The sequence below is a fragment of the Poecilia reticulata genome, linkage group LG1 (genome assembly GCF_000633615.1).
Source record: "Poecilia reticulata strain Guanapo linkage group LG1, Guppy_female_1.0+MT, whole genome shotgun sequence".
Taxonomy (NCBI): Eukaryota; Metazoa; Chordata; class Actinopteri; order Cyprinodontiformes; family Poeciliidae; genus Poecilia; species Poecilia reticulata.
In genome coordinates this window covers 18,532,081-18,547,049 of record NC_024331.1, presented here as the reverse complement: position 1 = coordinate 18,547,049, position 14,969 = coordinate 18,532,081, and the positions used below count along the sequence as shown (strand labels likewise).

At 40.2% G+C, this 14,969-nt stretch overlaps 1 protein-coding gene across 1 annotated transcript in view; it reads left to right on the top strand.

The window, feature by feature from the left end:
* cxxc4 (CXXC finger 4) overlaps nt 1-14,630 on the top strand; it is a 36,331-nt gene extending 21,701 nt beyond the window's left edge. The window contains exon 3 of the mRNA XM_008412037.2: nt 11,917-14,630. Within this exon, the coding sequence (XP_008410259.1) occupies nt 11,917-11,961 (45 nt within the window). The 3' untranslated portion in view covers nt 11,962-14,630. The remainder of the gene's footprint in view (nt 1-11,916) is intronic.
* The last annotated feature ends 339 nt before the right edge of the window (nt 14,631-14,969 follow it).

Genomic DNA, 14,969 nt, shown 5'->3' with positions numbered 1-14,969 from the left:
ATATGCCATATTATTTTCACCAATACAAAACTCTAACAAAACTCTTCAAGATCATGTATATCTTCTGTAAAGAATCTGTTTACGTCCTCATTTCTTAATTATCCTGTCGATGCCTAAGTTTTAGAGCTTTTTTTGAGTCATGCTAGTTGGTGTCTGCATGCATTTTGTCCTCTCTTATCTCTGGCTTTAAACCTGTTCTCCTAACTGTGGCGTATCTGACTCAGCGGGGGGGTTCTGCCATTGCCAGGAACCGACACATTTCTGCTGTGACATTAATTATTGTGGTTCAGCTGCTTTCTTTCTTAGCTTGGATTTCAGGATTTTTTTTTACAAAGTATTCTCTCTCTATCAGGACTTGCTCATAAAGAGTCATTTTTCAGTTCAGGCTCAGAAATACCGGGTCCATTCCATTTCATTGCCCGCTTAATGCAAAGCCACTCCTATTGCGGGCTCGCGAAATATACGTCCTACAGGAATAGTGTGCTGTAATTACATTCCCTCCCATTACCATACAGAGGCTGCGAGTCACACTGATCTCAGCCTCCAGCAGCACTTTGCCATATGGTCTGTCGGCGCTTCGCGGGCGATATTTGGCGAGACTCTTACTAAAGGTCAAATATCAAGTCAGGGGACTGTGCCGAAATTGCATCTAGGCTAATTGCTCTCTCGTTCACTGCCTCCTCGTTCATCTGCTGCCCCCCCTCACCCCCCCCTCTCTCTCTTCCTCTGCCACTGAAGTAAGTAATCTGCTTTAGGATGGTTCTGAGATGGAGATGGATTTGGGTTTTCCTTCATTGCCCCTCAGCCTAATCTCCCCCCTGTGACCACCCCTCCTCCCTCAGCCATAGCTCTTAAGCACACCATCATAAGCCATCCCTCCCACCATCCATAAATGCCTAGTCAGCAAAAATCACCCAAATTCCTCATTACTCACAAACATCTGCAGTACACTTAGCTAGATTTGCTTGAAAGGGTGGCTTGTTCAAGGCCAGGCGTCGCATTGTAGCCACATCACGGTACTGAGGCGTAATAAGGACACTTGTGAACCTCTTATCGGCCGGCATCTACACGTTGACCGTGTTCGCTTGGGATGCACGGATGTGAATGGGATGTGAATAAAAGGCAATGTTTGTTTCCAAGGAGTCGGGCTGCTTTGAAATGTTTCTCAGCAGTTCTTGAGCTTTTTCAGTGGAATTGAGCCACTTATTGCTGACGGACCAAAGGAGAAAATAGAGCAAACCTGTGTTGTGTCTGCGCAACAGACGACTTAGCAAAGAACCTGTCTTTAGGCAGTTCCTTATTATAAACATTACTTGTCACAGAGGCATAATTTCTTCCCTCTCTGCATTTATTCTATGGAAAACAACAGAGACAACAGAGGGCAGACATAAAACAGCATTTTAGTTCCAATAAAAAGTATCCTGAAAAGCCCTTAGATGAAAACATGGCAAACTGTAAATAGTTAATATTGCTGCTTTCTATACAAATATTTTTAAGATCCTGAGTGTCAGATACTTTTAATCTATGGTAGTTAGATTATTATAGCTCCTTCTTCACTTGGCCACTTTCTCTTCGAGTACTAATCGCAAATATGCTGTGATGGTCAGATTGGAGAAAAGAAAAAAAAAGTGAAAAATCAACCAAAGTCCAAATAGGTTGTTTTTATTTGGACTTTGGTCGATTTTTCATAAGTAATCAAAGGAATTAAAAGGAAGGCTCGACAGCTATGTGTCATGACCACCTTAGAAGATTACAAGACAGTCTGGCTCCTTGGAACCAAAACATGCTGAAATAATGGGAGGTTTAAAGGTTTTTCCACTGGATTTTTTCCAAGAGTAGTGTGTTGTTGCTGCCACTCCTGCGGCTGTTGCTCGTGGCCTAAGAGAAGCCTGCCTGAGCAAGGGGCTGCAGGTTGGTAACCAGAGATGATACCCTGACCAATTTAGACCTCATAGTGGGCTGTTAACCTCGTTTTACTCTACATTGAGAGGAGCGCATCTAGCACTTGAAAACCACTGCTAACTTTGGTGAGTGTCGATTATACATTTCTGTCTTGGTCTGTGCATGAGAATCAGAATAACAAATAAATGATGAACGAAATGAAAACATTATTATACCAGTAATAATAGATTTTTTTTTGTTTTTGCCTGAAACAAAAGAAATTAGACGACGTTATGAATCTTTTAATTAATGTGAGGGGTGTGATGAGACCTTGCTGAGGTGTAATGGTACAGTATTTTAAATAAGTGTGAATAATTAGCTGGAGCCTCAGATATGAAGGGGTGTATCACTTTAAAACTTGCAACTGGAAATCACAGTAGTTCCTGCTTTACTCTTCGGTGCTGACAGTTTGCTCACAGTGCTCAGCAGATAACACTTGTTACTGAAGCACTGCTGTCCAGCGACGATGCTAAAGTTAGCATTTGCTTCACATGTGTTCGTATTGATTCTACACTAAAAGGCCATTTCACAGAATTTGTTGGGCTTGAGCTGCATTTGATCCTCCCTCGTTGAAACCCCAACATGCTGGGGGATAATAAAAAGCATAGCATTAAATAACAAACATGGGGATGCAATGAATTTGGCTTTGTGGCTTTTCAGTCACTGTAAAACCAGATAGATTTGACCTCTTGTTGGAAGGAAAAGAACAGACGGACAGGAAGGGGACTTTAGCGAGAAAACAGAACATGTGTGGTAAATCTACACTCAAACAGACTCCTTAAATATGATTTCTTATAAATGAAATCATTATTCTATTTATGAACACATAAAGGAAGCAATTTCAATATTACTTCAAATTAGAGAAGCATAAAAAACTTCATTGTATCTACCTCCACTACATTATCGTCAGACAAACATCGTCTATCATGCTGTTTATCAAGTCGGATGCTCTGCCAGATTCCTACTAAATGGCATGAAGATGTGTTATTTTTTCTCAATGTGTATCATAAAAATTGTCTCATCATCCCATGCTTAGCTAATACAATACAGCTTTTAGTTTAGATTTTTGATAGTGTTCTGTCGTTTCGATTTGCTGTAGATATTACACTCTAAAAACTTGTCAGGTTGTTGCTGATGTAGACTGTACAGCAAAAACAAATTGAAAATGCTCTGATAAAAAAAAAAGTCTTCCAAGTTTTATAAATTAAAAACAAGTAAAAATTATTTTTAAAAAAGTGTCTCTTTGAATCACTTTTGCGGGTAACAAACAACTGACAAAAAATATTTTCATGTTAATACAATCAACTTACAAATGTACAATTTTTTTTTGTGGAGGTCATTCAGTGATTTTTAGTGATTTGGGCAATTAAAACTGCTTCCCTTACTGGGTAGCTTCCTTTAAACTGTTTGTCAAAGGCCTGTATTTACTACCAAAGCAGAGTCCGTCAGTTCTTCGGTGTGATGCTGCGTTTTGGCCACCGTCTGGGTGAACGCCTGGATGAGTCCTGCTGCGATGGTGGCCTTGGAGAAGCGCCTCTCATAAACGGCCCTCGGGTGGCTGGGACACCAGTGACAAGGCTCCAGATGAGATTTCAACCCCCCTCCCACCGGCGCCGGTGAGCTCCCCAGGTGATGGATCGCGATACCTTCCACGTTTGAGCTCAGCAACGCCCCAATATTTTTGCAGAATAAAGTGACAGGATATGTAAAACACATCAGTTAAGGGTGACTGCACCCCAGAGCCCCTCTCAGCAGCACCGCCACAGCTCGATCAGCGCTGGAGGTCGGTCGTGAATGATTGGCTTGCTATCATAGTCCCCCCCACACCGACTGACTGATGAAACAAATTAATTCTTGTCTCTTCCTAGTTTTCCGCTCTAAAAACAAGTTGAAATCAATAAAAGCATGGTGTCATTTGACCACTCTGGAATGATTGCAGTCTGAACTTTCAGCGCCAATGACTAAGAAGTGTCGAACAATCTGTGCGCGTTTGCGTGTGTGTGTGTGACAGTGGTGATTATTTTTATTTTGGTTGCAGCCTGTCAGGCGACTGTGGTCATAAAAACTGGGCTCTTTCCCAGTGTGGAGTCTAATAAATAATGGACATTGTCACAGTAATGTATGGGCCATGAGTTATAATGAGCATTTGGGAACACATTGGCTCACTCCCGCTGGCTGCTATTCAACCTGCTTAATGCTACTCACTGAAATTCCTTTCCTCCCTTCTGCGGCTCCCAAATCTCTGTATTATCTTCCACCTTTATTTCGATTTTTCAAAAATTATTACAGCTTAAGCATTTTCAAGAAATCTTGAGAGTAGAAATATTGTACTGTCTTGGTACTTACGCAAACATTTCTCGCACACACCACTTCAACTTCAAACTTGCTGCTGCTTAAATGATATATTGATTACTACAACTAGGCCAATAAATTTATTGCACAGAAATCTCTAGGTTTTTGCCTTTCTAACTGTTGCTAGAATCACACCAGAATAACAAGCTGCTGTTGGGTGGTAATTTCGTTGGACCACCATTTCCAGCAACCAGCCTTCAGGCAACCGCTTCACACATGAGCCACTACAAATCCTATACTTTCTGTGCTCTGTTACAAATATTTGAAAGTGTCTTTTTTTCTCCAGTCAGCTGGCAACTGCAACAGTAGTGGTTCACATTTATCTTTGCTTTGAATATTGGCATAAAATTCCTAAAATGTCTTTAAACCACAGGAAAGGTAATGAGAGAAAGGTTAACCGTTTGAAACTATAAGTTTATAACTCCTTCATAAAGCGTAGCACCTTGAAACAAAAAGCTAAATGGAGAAAAGTGAATTATGTTGGAACTTCTTGCAACCTTTTATTGTACCCTGTTCATCAGTTATGGGCATTTCCACTGTATGATCCAGCTGTCGGCCGATCACATAAATTACTTTTACTTTCAGTTAAAATCAGACCAATACATTTTTTAATTGTTATTCTTTCATAGTAGTTACAGCTAAAAAGCTAAATGCTGCCTCTCTAAATGTTGTTGAAATGTGAACCCATTGCATGTTGGGGAGAGAAAATAAATTATGCAAAATTGACTTTTTTGAGCCTTATAGTATGTTATGATGTCATTTCCCATCAGACACAAATCATTGCTTTGACCAGTGATTTTATTGACAAACCCTTGAGTCTCTCATGCCTACCATGCTAGTTGATACAAATAAAAAAATGTTTTGGTGGCTAATGTGTAACATTAAGTATCAACAAAATGATATTTGGATTTGTATCTTTTTTTCATGGACAAAGAAAAGCACAGCCTATTTCCACAAAGCGCCTCCTTGGAGATTCAGTCCTCAGCCAAGCTCCTCCCCTACAGATCACCCCTCCCCCACATAGCTCCACTAGACTAGTGGCAGCAGAAATTAGCAAACCTCAGGAGGAAGTATTGAGTTTATCGTTCAAACTACGGCATTCCTGGGAACGGTTGTAAACATCAATCTACAGCATGGAGAAGTATTGTTCTGAGAGAGGATTGCTGAGCAGGAGCTTCTTAAAGACACACAGGGCAATTTCAGGGCGTTAGGTACAACTATGAGGTGAAGTGAAATTTCTTGTGCTACATCCCTACCTGGCCCTATATATTTTGTATCCTTGCAGTCTGACTTGGCTTTGGCTCCTGCTCTCAAAACAAAAGAGTAAAACGGCCCCAGAATTTTACCCTGGATCCTGGAAAAGCTTCTCGCTGTGGAAATGCACCTTTTGTAGCTGGGAAAGAAATAGAAAATTCATCAGCAATTACAGGAAATTAAACGTTTTAAGATGTTATGCCTGCCTGTGTGTATGCCCTGTAAGTACTGTAGATGGGAGGGAGGGAGGGGAGGCGGGAGGGGGAGAGGCAGTGAAGGGGCCTTTGTGACAAGGCTGGCTGAGGGTTAGTGCCAGACATGTCTCAAGAGAAACCGGGGCACATTTGCAATCACCCTGAGTTCAAAAGGGTAATTTATTCACAGTCTGTGGTTAAAGTAGCGCTGCTCAAAATGCCAGTGGGATTGTGCTGGGAAGCAGAGCGGTTGAAACACATTATATTCATTTTTCTCTCGCTCCCCCTCTCTTTCTCCCTCTCCTTTTCTTTCCTTTTTCCCTCATGGCCCTCCACATCTCTCGCTGTTGTTTCTCTGAGCCCTGTGTGGCATCTTTTAACACACGCTGGCGAACATATTTCACTTTTACACTCATCCGCATTGACGTCCAGGCGCTGATTGAATTTTGAGGCGCTGCGGCGTCTGCCATTATCATCCTCATCGTCTTGAGTGGTTTATCTCTGGCCCCGGCGCAGAGTGACGCCAAGGCTGCAGGGGATAAGAGGAGCGGGGCTTTCGGTGGGCTGGGAGGTTGAGGACATTTCATGCATTTTTATTGTTTGTGTGGATAGAAGACGCTTTGGACCTGACTCAAAGGTTGGATCCTTCAGATTGCGTTTGAAGGCTTACGTCCCCAGCACATACAAGCACCATTTTAGTGTTTTATTTATTTATTTATTTTCTTTGACTTTGCTTATGATTCACCCTCCCGTACGAGCCAATAATGTCTCTCCGCCACCTTGCCCAAATCAGCTGACAACATGTCTGCAACATTAACGGCACATGCCAGGTTCGGTTAGGATCACAGGGCGTCTTGGCAGCCCAGAGACCTCACACTGCCTCACCAGAATCAGCGGAGAATTATTCCACCACATGTCAGTTTTACTGTGCTGTTATCACCCAGAGCCACCGGCAGACACTTTAGGATACCCTGCCTACTGTGGCGATGTGGTGGGGTTAATTCGAGGTCTAGTGAAATTCCTCCGTCTCCTGGAGTCAGTTTGCCACTTTTTCTTGTGTGCATTTGCAGCCTGTGCAGGAAATTGTCTCTTGTGTTCCTCTTGTGTGTCGTTGCTGCCGGGTTGTTTTGTATGCTTTCCTGCAGAGGCAGCGTCATTAACATAAGGCGCTGCCGCCGCTTCGGAGTCTTGATTTGACGTAAAACCTTGGCATTGCTCCCTTGTCCCAGGTAACACGGTCAGTGCTTCCCTTCTCCTCAAGCGTTCAATTTCTCTCTCTCTTTCTCTAGCTTTCCTATCCCGTCTTTTCACCCCCCTCCCTTCCCCCCCACCCCCTTTTCCTTCCTCCCATTCTTCCAGTTGATGGAGTGATTTTGAAGGTGGGGGAGCAGACAACGCAGAGCCGGTGCTAATTGAGCCTTCTTTGTGCCTGGTCACTGCTGTGCGCCGAGGAGAGATGGCCTGGGAGTGAATCCAAGCAGCACTCAAGAGCCCCACTGGATCGATAACGCGGGGAACTTAACAAAACAGAGACATGGCGAGTGCCCGGATCAGGGTCATTATTGTCTCTGGTGAGCCGCACTTCCACCAGGGATTGATCAATGTGAGAATATGGATCAAGATAAACATTCTCGGCTCGCCTCACTCTCTGCTTTGCTTCAGCTCCCCAGGCATTACAATGCTGACAGAAATGGGCTTAAGCCTTTAAAGTGCCCCTGCAGATCCACCATAGACGGTGCAGATGTGCATCCTTCGCACTAGTCAGGTTTGCTCTCTTCAGAGTAACCTTGACAGGAGAAATTACAGTACTGATGGACTATTTTTTTTATTTATTTATTTTTTTACAAATTACAGAGCATATCTAGTTTTAAATTTAAGAAATGTGTCAGCAAAAAAGTTTTTTATATTAGCCTAATAATTTGATATTTACACATTTCCCATTGTTTTACCAGTGCAAGATAAAATATTATATATGCCCAGGCAGGCAGGGAGACAGAATATTCAGCTTGCATATTGGCTGTCTGGTGTTCTGGCAGAGCCGTACTGATTTATTAAAGTCTAAAGAGATCAGGTGAAGTCGTTAAGATGTTCAACAGGCTAAACCTGTCTTAGTTGTTTTTCCCCATGCAAAGGACTGTGTTATGTTGTGTTCTTTATACTATATGAAATAGTCTAAGAATGTAAGTTAGTTTTTTATTCAGATGTGATCATTTTGCAGTTATGAATAAGAAAACAAATTACGTAAATTCAAGCTTGCATAAGTTAATTACAAGAAAATAACAGTTAGCCCTATACGAGTATAACAATACATCCTGGTCATGATATAATACAATACACAATATAGAGTCCATGAGGATAAAACAAGATTTTAGCAATATTTTTTGGAAAAAAGGAAAAAGAATTGCCCTTTTTTCATTAATTTTACTAATTAGGTCTACAAGTTGTATTTTACTGAACCTAAAGGTGTTTATCCAGTTTAGATTTTTTCTATTGGTATTACAACCTAAAGATGATAAATGTACTTTCAAGATGCACTAAAATACTGAGAAATAGCCCTTTAGTGTATCTCCTACACTAGGAATCTAAACCAGTAACTTCAGCATTGCTAGCAGCTAACAGTTACCTGCTAGCTAACTGTTAGCTTAACAGTTAGCATCAACCCAAAATTTAGCTCTAAAGTGAAGCTAACTTCAACTTACCACTCATGGTGTGTTCACACTCGCCACTGTTATAGATGTATGGAACAAATTGTCCAAATTTCTCAATATGTCAGTGTTTCTTTTTAAAGAAAGTGCAAAGTTCTGTTCATAACGTAAGGTTTTGGTTGAAAATGTTTCATACTCTAAGATATTTAAGTTTTAGTGTTTGTAATGTTTTTACCGTTTACTGTTTATCAGAGAAACTGTCTCTGTGGCGGCCGTCTTTTTTGTAGGAAATAGTGCTCTGTAGCACAGACCTGAAGTAAAATATTACTCTGTGTCCAGGATGTGTGGGGTCTGCAAAGATGTTAGCTGCCCTGGTCCTGTCCCTAGACCCTTAGTCCTGGATGGAGGGAATGTGAGCTTTTATGATCCTCTCCACAGACCTAACGTTTGTTTGCAGTTTGGATGAGCCACACAGTGAAGGACGAACACAGGACAGACTGAACAATGGGAGTGTAAAAGATGACCACTAGCTCCTGGGGAAGGTTGTACATCTTGAGGTGTCTATTCACATACAATAGAGTATCTAAATTTGAGGGCTCAAGTCCCAAGAAAGGGTGGTTCCTATACAGTGGAAATGATCAACGGTAGTGCTGGGGAGGAAGTCCACCGTCATCTCCACGGTCTTAGTGGGTTAAGCTCTGGGTAGTTCTGACGGAACCAGTTAATCATCACTGTCCTGGAGAGGATTGGTAACAGTGGTGTCATCTGCAAATTTCAAGAGTTACATCCTGAGTAATTTATGTAAATAGAGAACAGAAGATGCTAGAGAAAACTCTGCTGGGAGGTGCCAGTGTTATTGGCTCTTGTTTGGGAGAAGATGCTTTTCACCTGTTGCTGCTGGTCAGTCAGGAAGCTGGTGATCCACTGACAGACACTGTGAACTGGGTGAGCTTCTGGTGGACGACGTTTGGGTTGGTGGTGTTGAAGGATGATCTGAAATAAAACAGTAAATCCTACATTATAACATGTTATGCAACATGCGGTGAAATAAAGACAAAAAAGATCAATAATGAAGACGTAGCGATGTCTCTTTGGGAAACCACACTTTTTTTCAACAGACTACTGAAACTGCTGCCCCACAAATGCTTAAAAAGCGCTAAAAGTTTGTTCAGTGTAACTGGCTGTTGTTAGCTAGCCAGTGTTGTCAAAAGAGCAGTCTTAGATCAGTCCTTCAACTCTACAGAGCAAGAACTCAACTACTTGAGTTCTTGCTCAAGTAGTTGAGCAAGAACTTTTTTCAGTACAAGAGTCAGTACACTGTCCAGCTCAAATAACATGCTTTTATATAACCTAACAGACATACAATATATCAGCATCTTAATAATAGTTTGGACTCCCTTAAATACATAAAATCACTCATTGTCAGCAAGTTCAGAGCGGTTCTGGAGACGGAGCTTCCTTTGCCGAGAAATGTTTCAATATCTCGACATTTTTTGTCACATGATCTTGTTGCCTCCTTACTAAACAAATGTTAAAGCCACTACAGCATATATTAAACTCAAGTAACAATGCAACCGCATCTCTGTACAGAAGAAACTCTATCCATAAAACATTTTTTCTTTCTTCATACTTTAGAAGATTTCAAAAAATATGTCTAGACAGTTCCTTTTATTCATGTCACTGGGACATCCTTTCTGTTTTTCTTGCTCTGTAGGATACAAGCAAAAATTCACATAGTAATTTATTAAACTGCATAGAAAGTGACAGATGTAAATTAATAGAGTCATGGTGACATGCAGCAATAATCAGCTCATTGTTATTAGGTAAAAAAATAAAATAAAAAAATAGAGTAAAAAAAAGTTGACATTAGATGTGTGAGAACATCTTGACTGCTTCAAATAAGATGGTGTTTCATTTCTCCCATGGATTTAAATTGGTGACGATGGGCCCCTGCTGCTCTGGGCTCCTCTGTTACTCACTTGGAAGGATAATAGTATTTGGTTAATATGTTGTGAATATATGGTAAATGGCTTTTACAGAATGTATGCACCCGAAATGTGTGATGAGCTTTTGTTGTCCGTATGAACAGACAGTTGTAAAGTTGGGTCTTGGAAGAACTGCTTTTTAAAGCAAACTGACACATCCGCACTGATCCAGTCTCAACTCTTTCACAAGTAGTGGGATGTGTTACCCAGGATGATTTGCAATGTTTCGTCGGAGGCATCGCAATCAGAGGAGATGTTTGCAGACATTACTTTTTTGCTGTCGCTCGGGGTTATTTCATTTTGGGATTTAGTTGCATGGTTGCAGTGCCAACCACAGAAATAAGTAATCTTCTGTTGCAATAGCTTCTTACTCCATAAGATTTAAGACAAATGCAGATTGCAATTTGGGTACATTTATTTAGTGGGGAAAAAAAATTACTGAATATTAATTAATAAAATTGCATCTAATTTAGTTGTTTTGTACAATGGCTGGCACCGCTCAAAATGAATCGAAAATTAATCTAAAACTTGCAAGTTTGCGTCACAAATAAAACACTTTCTTTGACACATTATAACACACATAACCTGAGATGTATTTTAGAAGCCGACCTTTGATAATAATCAGAAATAAAACATGTAAGATTCACGTAAACCAAATTTTCCAACATCACAACTTTACATTTTTTTTGTGTAGTAGTAACTTAAGAACTTTGAGTACCTTTTAATTTGCAGTCACACGTACAGCACAGCCCAAACTGCACTGATTACACTAAAGAGCAGTCTCATCATATCCTAAATACCAAGCAGAAAACAAACGAGGTTAGCAAGTATGCTTGGTCAACAGCCTGTGAACTCAAGGATAATGCTATAGCCGTCATCAGCCTTTAAGGAGCCACCGATGACACTTGGTATTAAAATGTCAAATTGCCCCTTCCTCGAGCTAAAATGATTTTAGTTGTGATTATGCACCATTTCCCCTCTGTTAACCCTCTTCCCTCACACACTCTCGCACATACAAAAAAATATGCTAATTGGTCACGGGGATTGGTAGGAGACTCTGGTATTTCACGTCTCTGACTTCTAAATGAGTTTCAGGACACGCGGCACGGAGGTTTTTAGAGAGAAGGAGGTGGGGCAACTGCTGGTGCGGGCTCAAATTGAAATGATGCTCTGTTCCCCCTCACTGCGGCTCCAGCTCACAGTAATTAAATGCCTCATTGTTGCTCCATGGGAATTTGTATCGAATGTTTCATCCAGCGTAATGATTATTTGGGTGTGGGTGGGACGTGCATGTAATCACCTTGGCTGGCTCTCTGATGAAACACTTGGTGGTTGGGCTTCAAGTGCCTTCAGGGTTTTTACTTTACTCAGACCGTTTCTAATTGTTGAATTAATAATAATAATAATAATAATAATAATAATTTAAAAAAACTCTGCTTTTAAGTGCGTTTGAAATTTCTGAAGGTTTTCCTTCTTTTGACCTTCACTTTGACCTCAGAGCCCACAAATTAAAACCTCCTCTTTCACATTTTGTCTCTATCACAGAGGACGCCGGTAAACAACGGGGAAGCTTTTCGGTGGTTCTTTTAGAAACGTGAGAAGTGGACCTCCACCCAGCAGCAGGAAGACAGGCAGGACTCTGGACTGTCTTCCAGGAGAATTTCATGGACACACAGCACGTAGCGCCGCCCAAACATTTTGGAAGAGGACGCAAGGAGACAAAGTGGACAGACACAAGGATAAACGAAAACATAATGGTGTTGTTTTAACTCTGTAATTTCCTTTTTTTCCCTGTGTAATTATTGTACCTTTTGACAGTATCATTATGTATATTTTTGGTGTCTATGAATGTGTTTTCAGTGTCGTGGCTGTAGGTTTTACAGCCAGCCCTGTGTAAAGAACTCAAACAGACAATCATACAAACACACTGAATCTGACAAAACGAAGAGGCCACAAGAATCAATTATCAAACAAACACCTGTCACTCTGGAGCAATAAACTGATCCTGTTGATCATTCCTCATATTCACATTTCAGTAACATTTATGCCCCAAACTGAGTCATATTCTAGCATTGTCTTTTAGCTCTGTATACACTCTAAAAACTGCTGGGTTAAAAAAACAACACTAAATTCAGGTTATTTTGCTGACAGCCCTGGGTTAAACACTCGCTGATCTAAACTTTGGTTGATTTAACAAAACATTGTGACTCCAGTGTCAAGACACCAGAGAAGGTTTTTAACTGAAAATATTGGTTAAAATGACAAATGTTTTAACGATAACAAAGAGAGGGTTGAAATTATAAATTAAACCCTGGATATACGTACATCCTTAATTAAAAATGATCAGATGAGGAGTATCAATCTTTTGGAAAAAAATATATATATTTGGCAAATTTTATTTGTCAACATTTTTTCATACCAATAATTATTGGGAAAAATTGCTGACCAGCTTTTTGCACATTTCCAGTGACATCATTGGTGATGGCCGCCAAGTGTTTGGAAAGGTCTCCTTACAATAACCCTAATCATGTACTTAATGAGATTCGAATCAGGAGATTGGCTGGGCCATTTCAAAATGTTAGTTTTGCTTCCAGCCAGAAGAAATATATTCAAAAAAACAAAACAAGCAAAAAAAACGTTTAGTGTTGTTTTAAGACTTGCTTAATCCATCAGGGGCGCGACTGCTGCTGGACAACTTTATATAAACAGTATAAAAAGGACCTCTCCATTTGATTTTATGACTAGGGGTTTGGACAAAGTGGGTGTGTTGAAAATAGCTAGCATTAGCTTGAGCTAGCTACTTAGCAACGAACAGGCTAAATGTTCTTTGCCAACATTTTTTACTTAAATGTGTGCTAAGTGAAAAAATCTAATCTTAATGGTACACTTTTCTCCTCAGTACATCATTGCTTAAAACTCAAAAATTAAACGGTAAAGAATTATATATGAAATAAATGTTAAATCAAGATAAATAGTAAAAGTAATGTAACTATTTAATTTTACTTTTTGACCAACTGATTGGCCAAAGTGTAGTATTAGCAGGAAAAGGGATAGTGTTACATTTAGTTAGCAAGCTTCATCTCCAGTGTTAATCATCAACACAAAACATTGACATCAAGTGTTATCACAGCTATCAGGTTGTCGTGGATGTAAACCTTAATTTAACAATAATATTGCCTCACTGTTTACATATTTACACAAGATAAAAATGAAAAGAAAGACATTGTTGGGATCCATTTCACTACAATAATACTGATGAGTGATGACCTTTTAATTTCCAGTTCAGTTTAATTTTTCATTAGCTGAAATCTTTCCAAAAAACTAAATTTGTCTTGTAAGCAAATCAAAAGCCTTCTTATGGCCAACTGACCAGCAGTGCCCAGCAGCAGGCAGGGGAGCAACAGCACTGCGTTACTCTACAATCGGTGCCAAAAGGCCTGATCACTCTGGCACTTTCTTTGGCAAATTATAATGTTGTAGAAATTATACTCTGGGAGGTTTCTAGACATTTTTTTCTTTTGATACACTCCTTATATGCTCATATCTAATCTCTTTGCCAGCCTACAAAACTTTGGTCATGATTTCTGATTTTCAAAAAACCATCCAACTTCTGTTTCAACAATTGAATTAAGAAATAACCCAGCAGTTTTTTTTATGTGTGTGTGTGTGTGTGTAATGTTGAAACCGTTTATACCAGTGTGAAGGCGGCAACAGGCATGGGGACTGACTGAGCTTGTGTGGACACACTCCAGAACAGGGCACATTGTCCTGCATTAGTGAGCTGCACTTCTAATTGTTAGCATCAGCACCTGATACTTAATTGCTAACCGGAGGTCATATTCCCCTAGATAATTCAACCTTTTTCTTTCTCACAAAACTACACCAGTTATATCTTTTTTTATACCGTTTTGGTTTGGGGGTCACCGAAGGTTAATATGAAAGCTGGAAGAAATCCCAGTGAAGTACTGTAAACTACGGTGGAAAATCTGGAATTAAATGCTAAACGGTAGACAAGATTTTGCTCTGAAGCTAAAGTATGTTCTGGACTTTTCTTCAGTGGAGTAAAACAGCAGTCCGGTCTACTGCAAAGTGGCGTTAAAACATTCCAAAAAACAAAGTTATTCAATAAGTTACTCATTGTCTTAAACCCTATTGTTGCATGTGTAAATGTGTTTTTGGTTTTAAAGATTACTAAGAATTTGTATATTGTTGTTGTGATGCTTTTATGTGTTAAAATAATAAAAAAAAAAAGAACTTCAGTAAAGAAAAAAATATTTATTTGGATGGAAAGAATCTGATACACAAGATGGAAATAAAGACCAATTTAATAGATGAGAAGGACAATCGTCAAAGATCCTCCGATGGAGACTTTCTATGCGGCTGGAACGCATCCCCAACAATAACAATCTGAAGGAGACAGTAGAAATGTAACAGCTTTGGTTACCTCCCCAGTCACGTATTCCCTCGAATACTAAAATGTTGCATGAAGACGAGCGGTTCCCAGAGGCAGCAGACTTTAAAGGACTTGTGAAATCCCGTGTGGTTTGTCACGCTGGAATGCTCCTGGGGGGTGGGGGGGGGAGAAATGGAGGGATGCT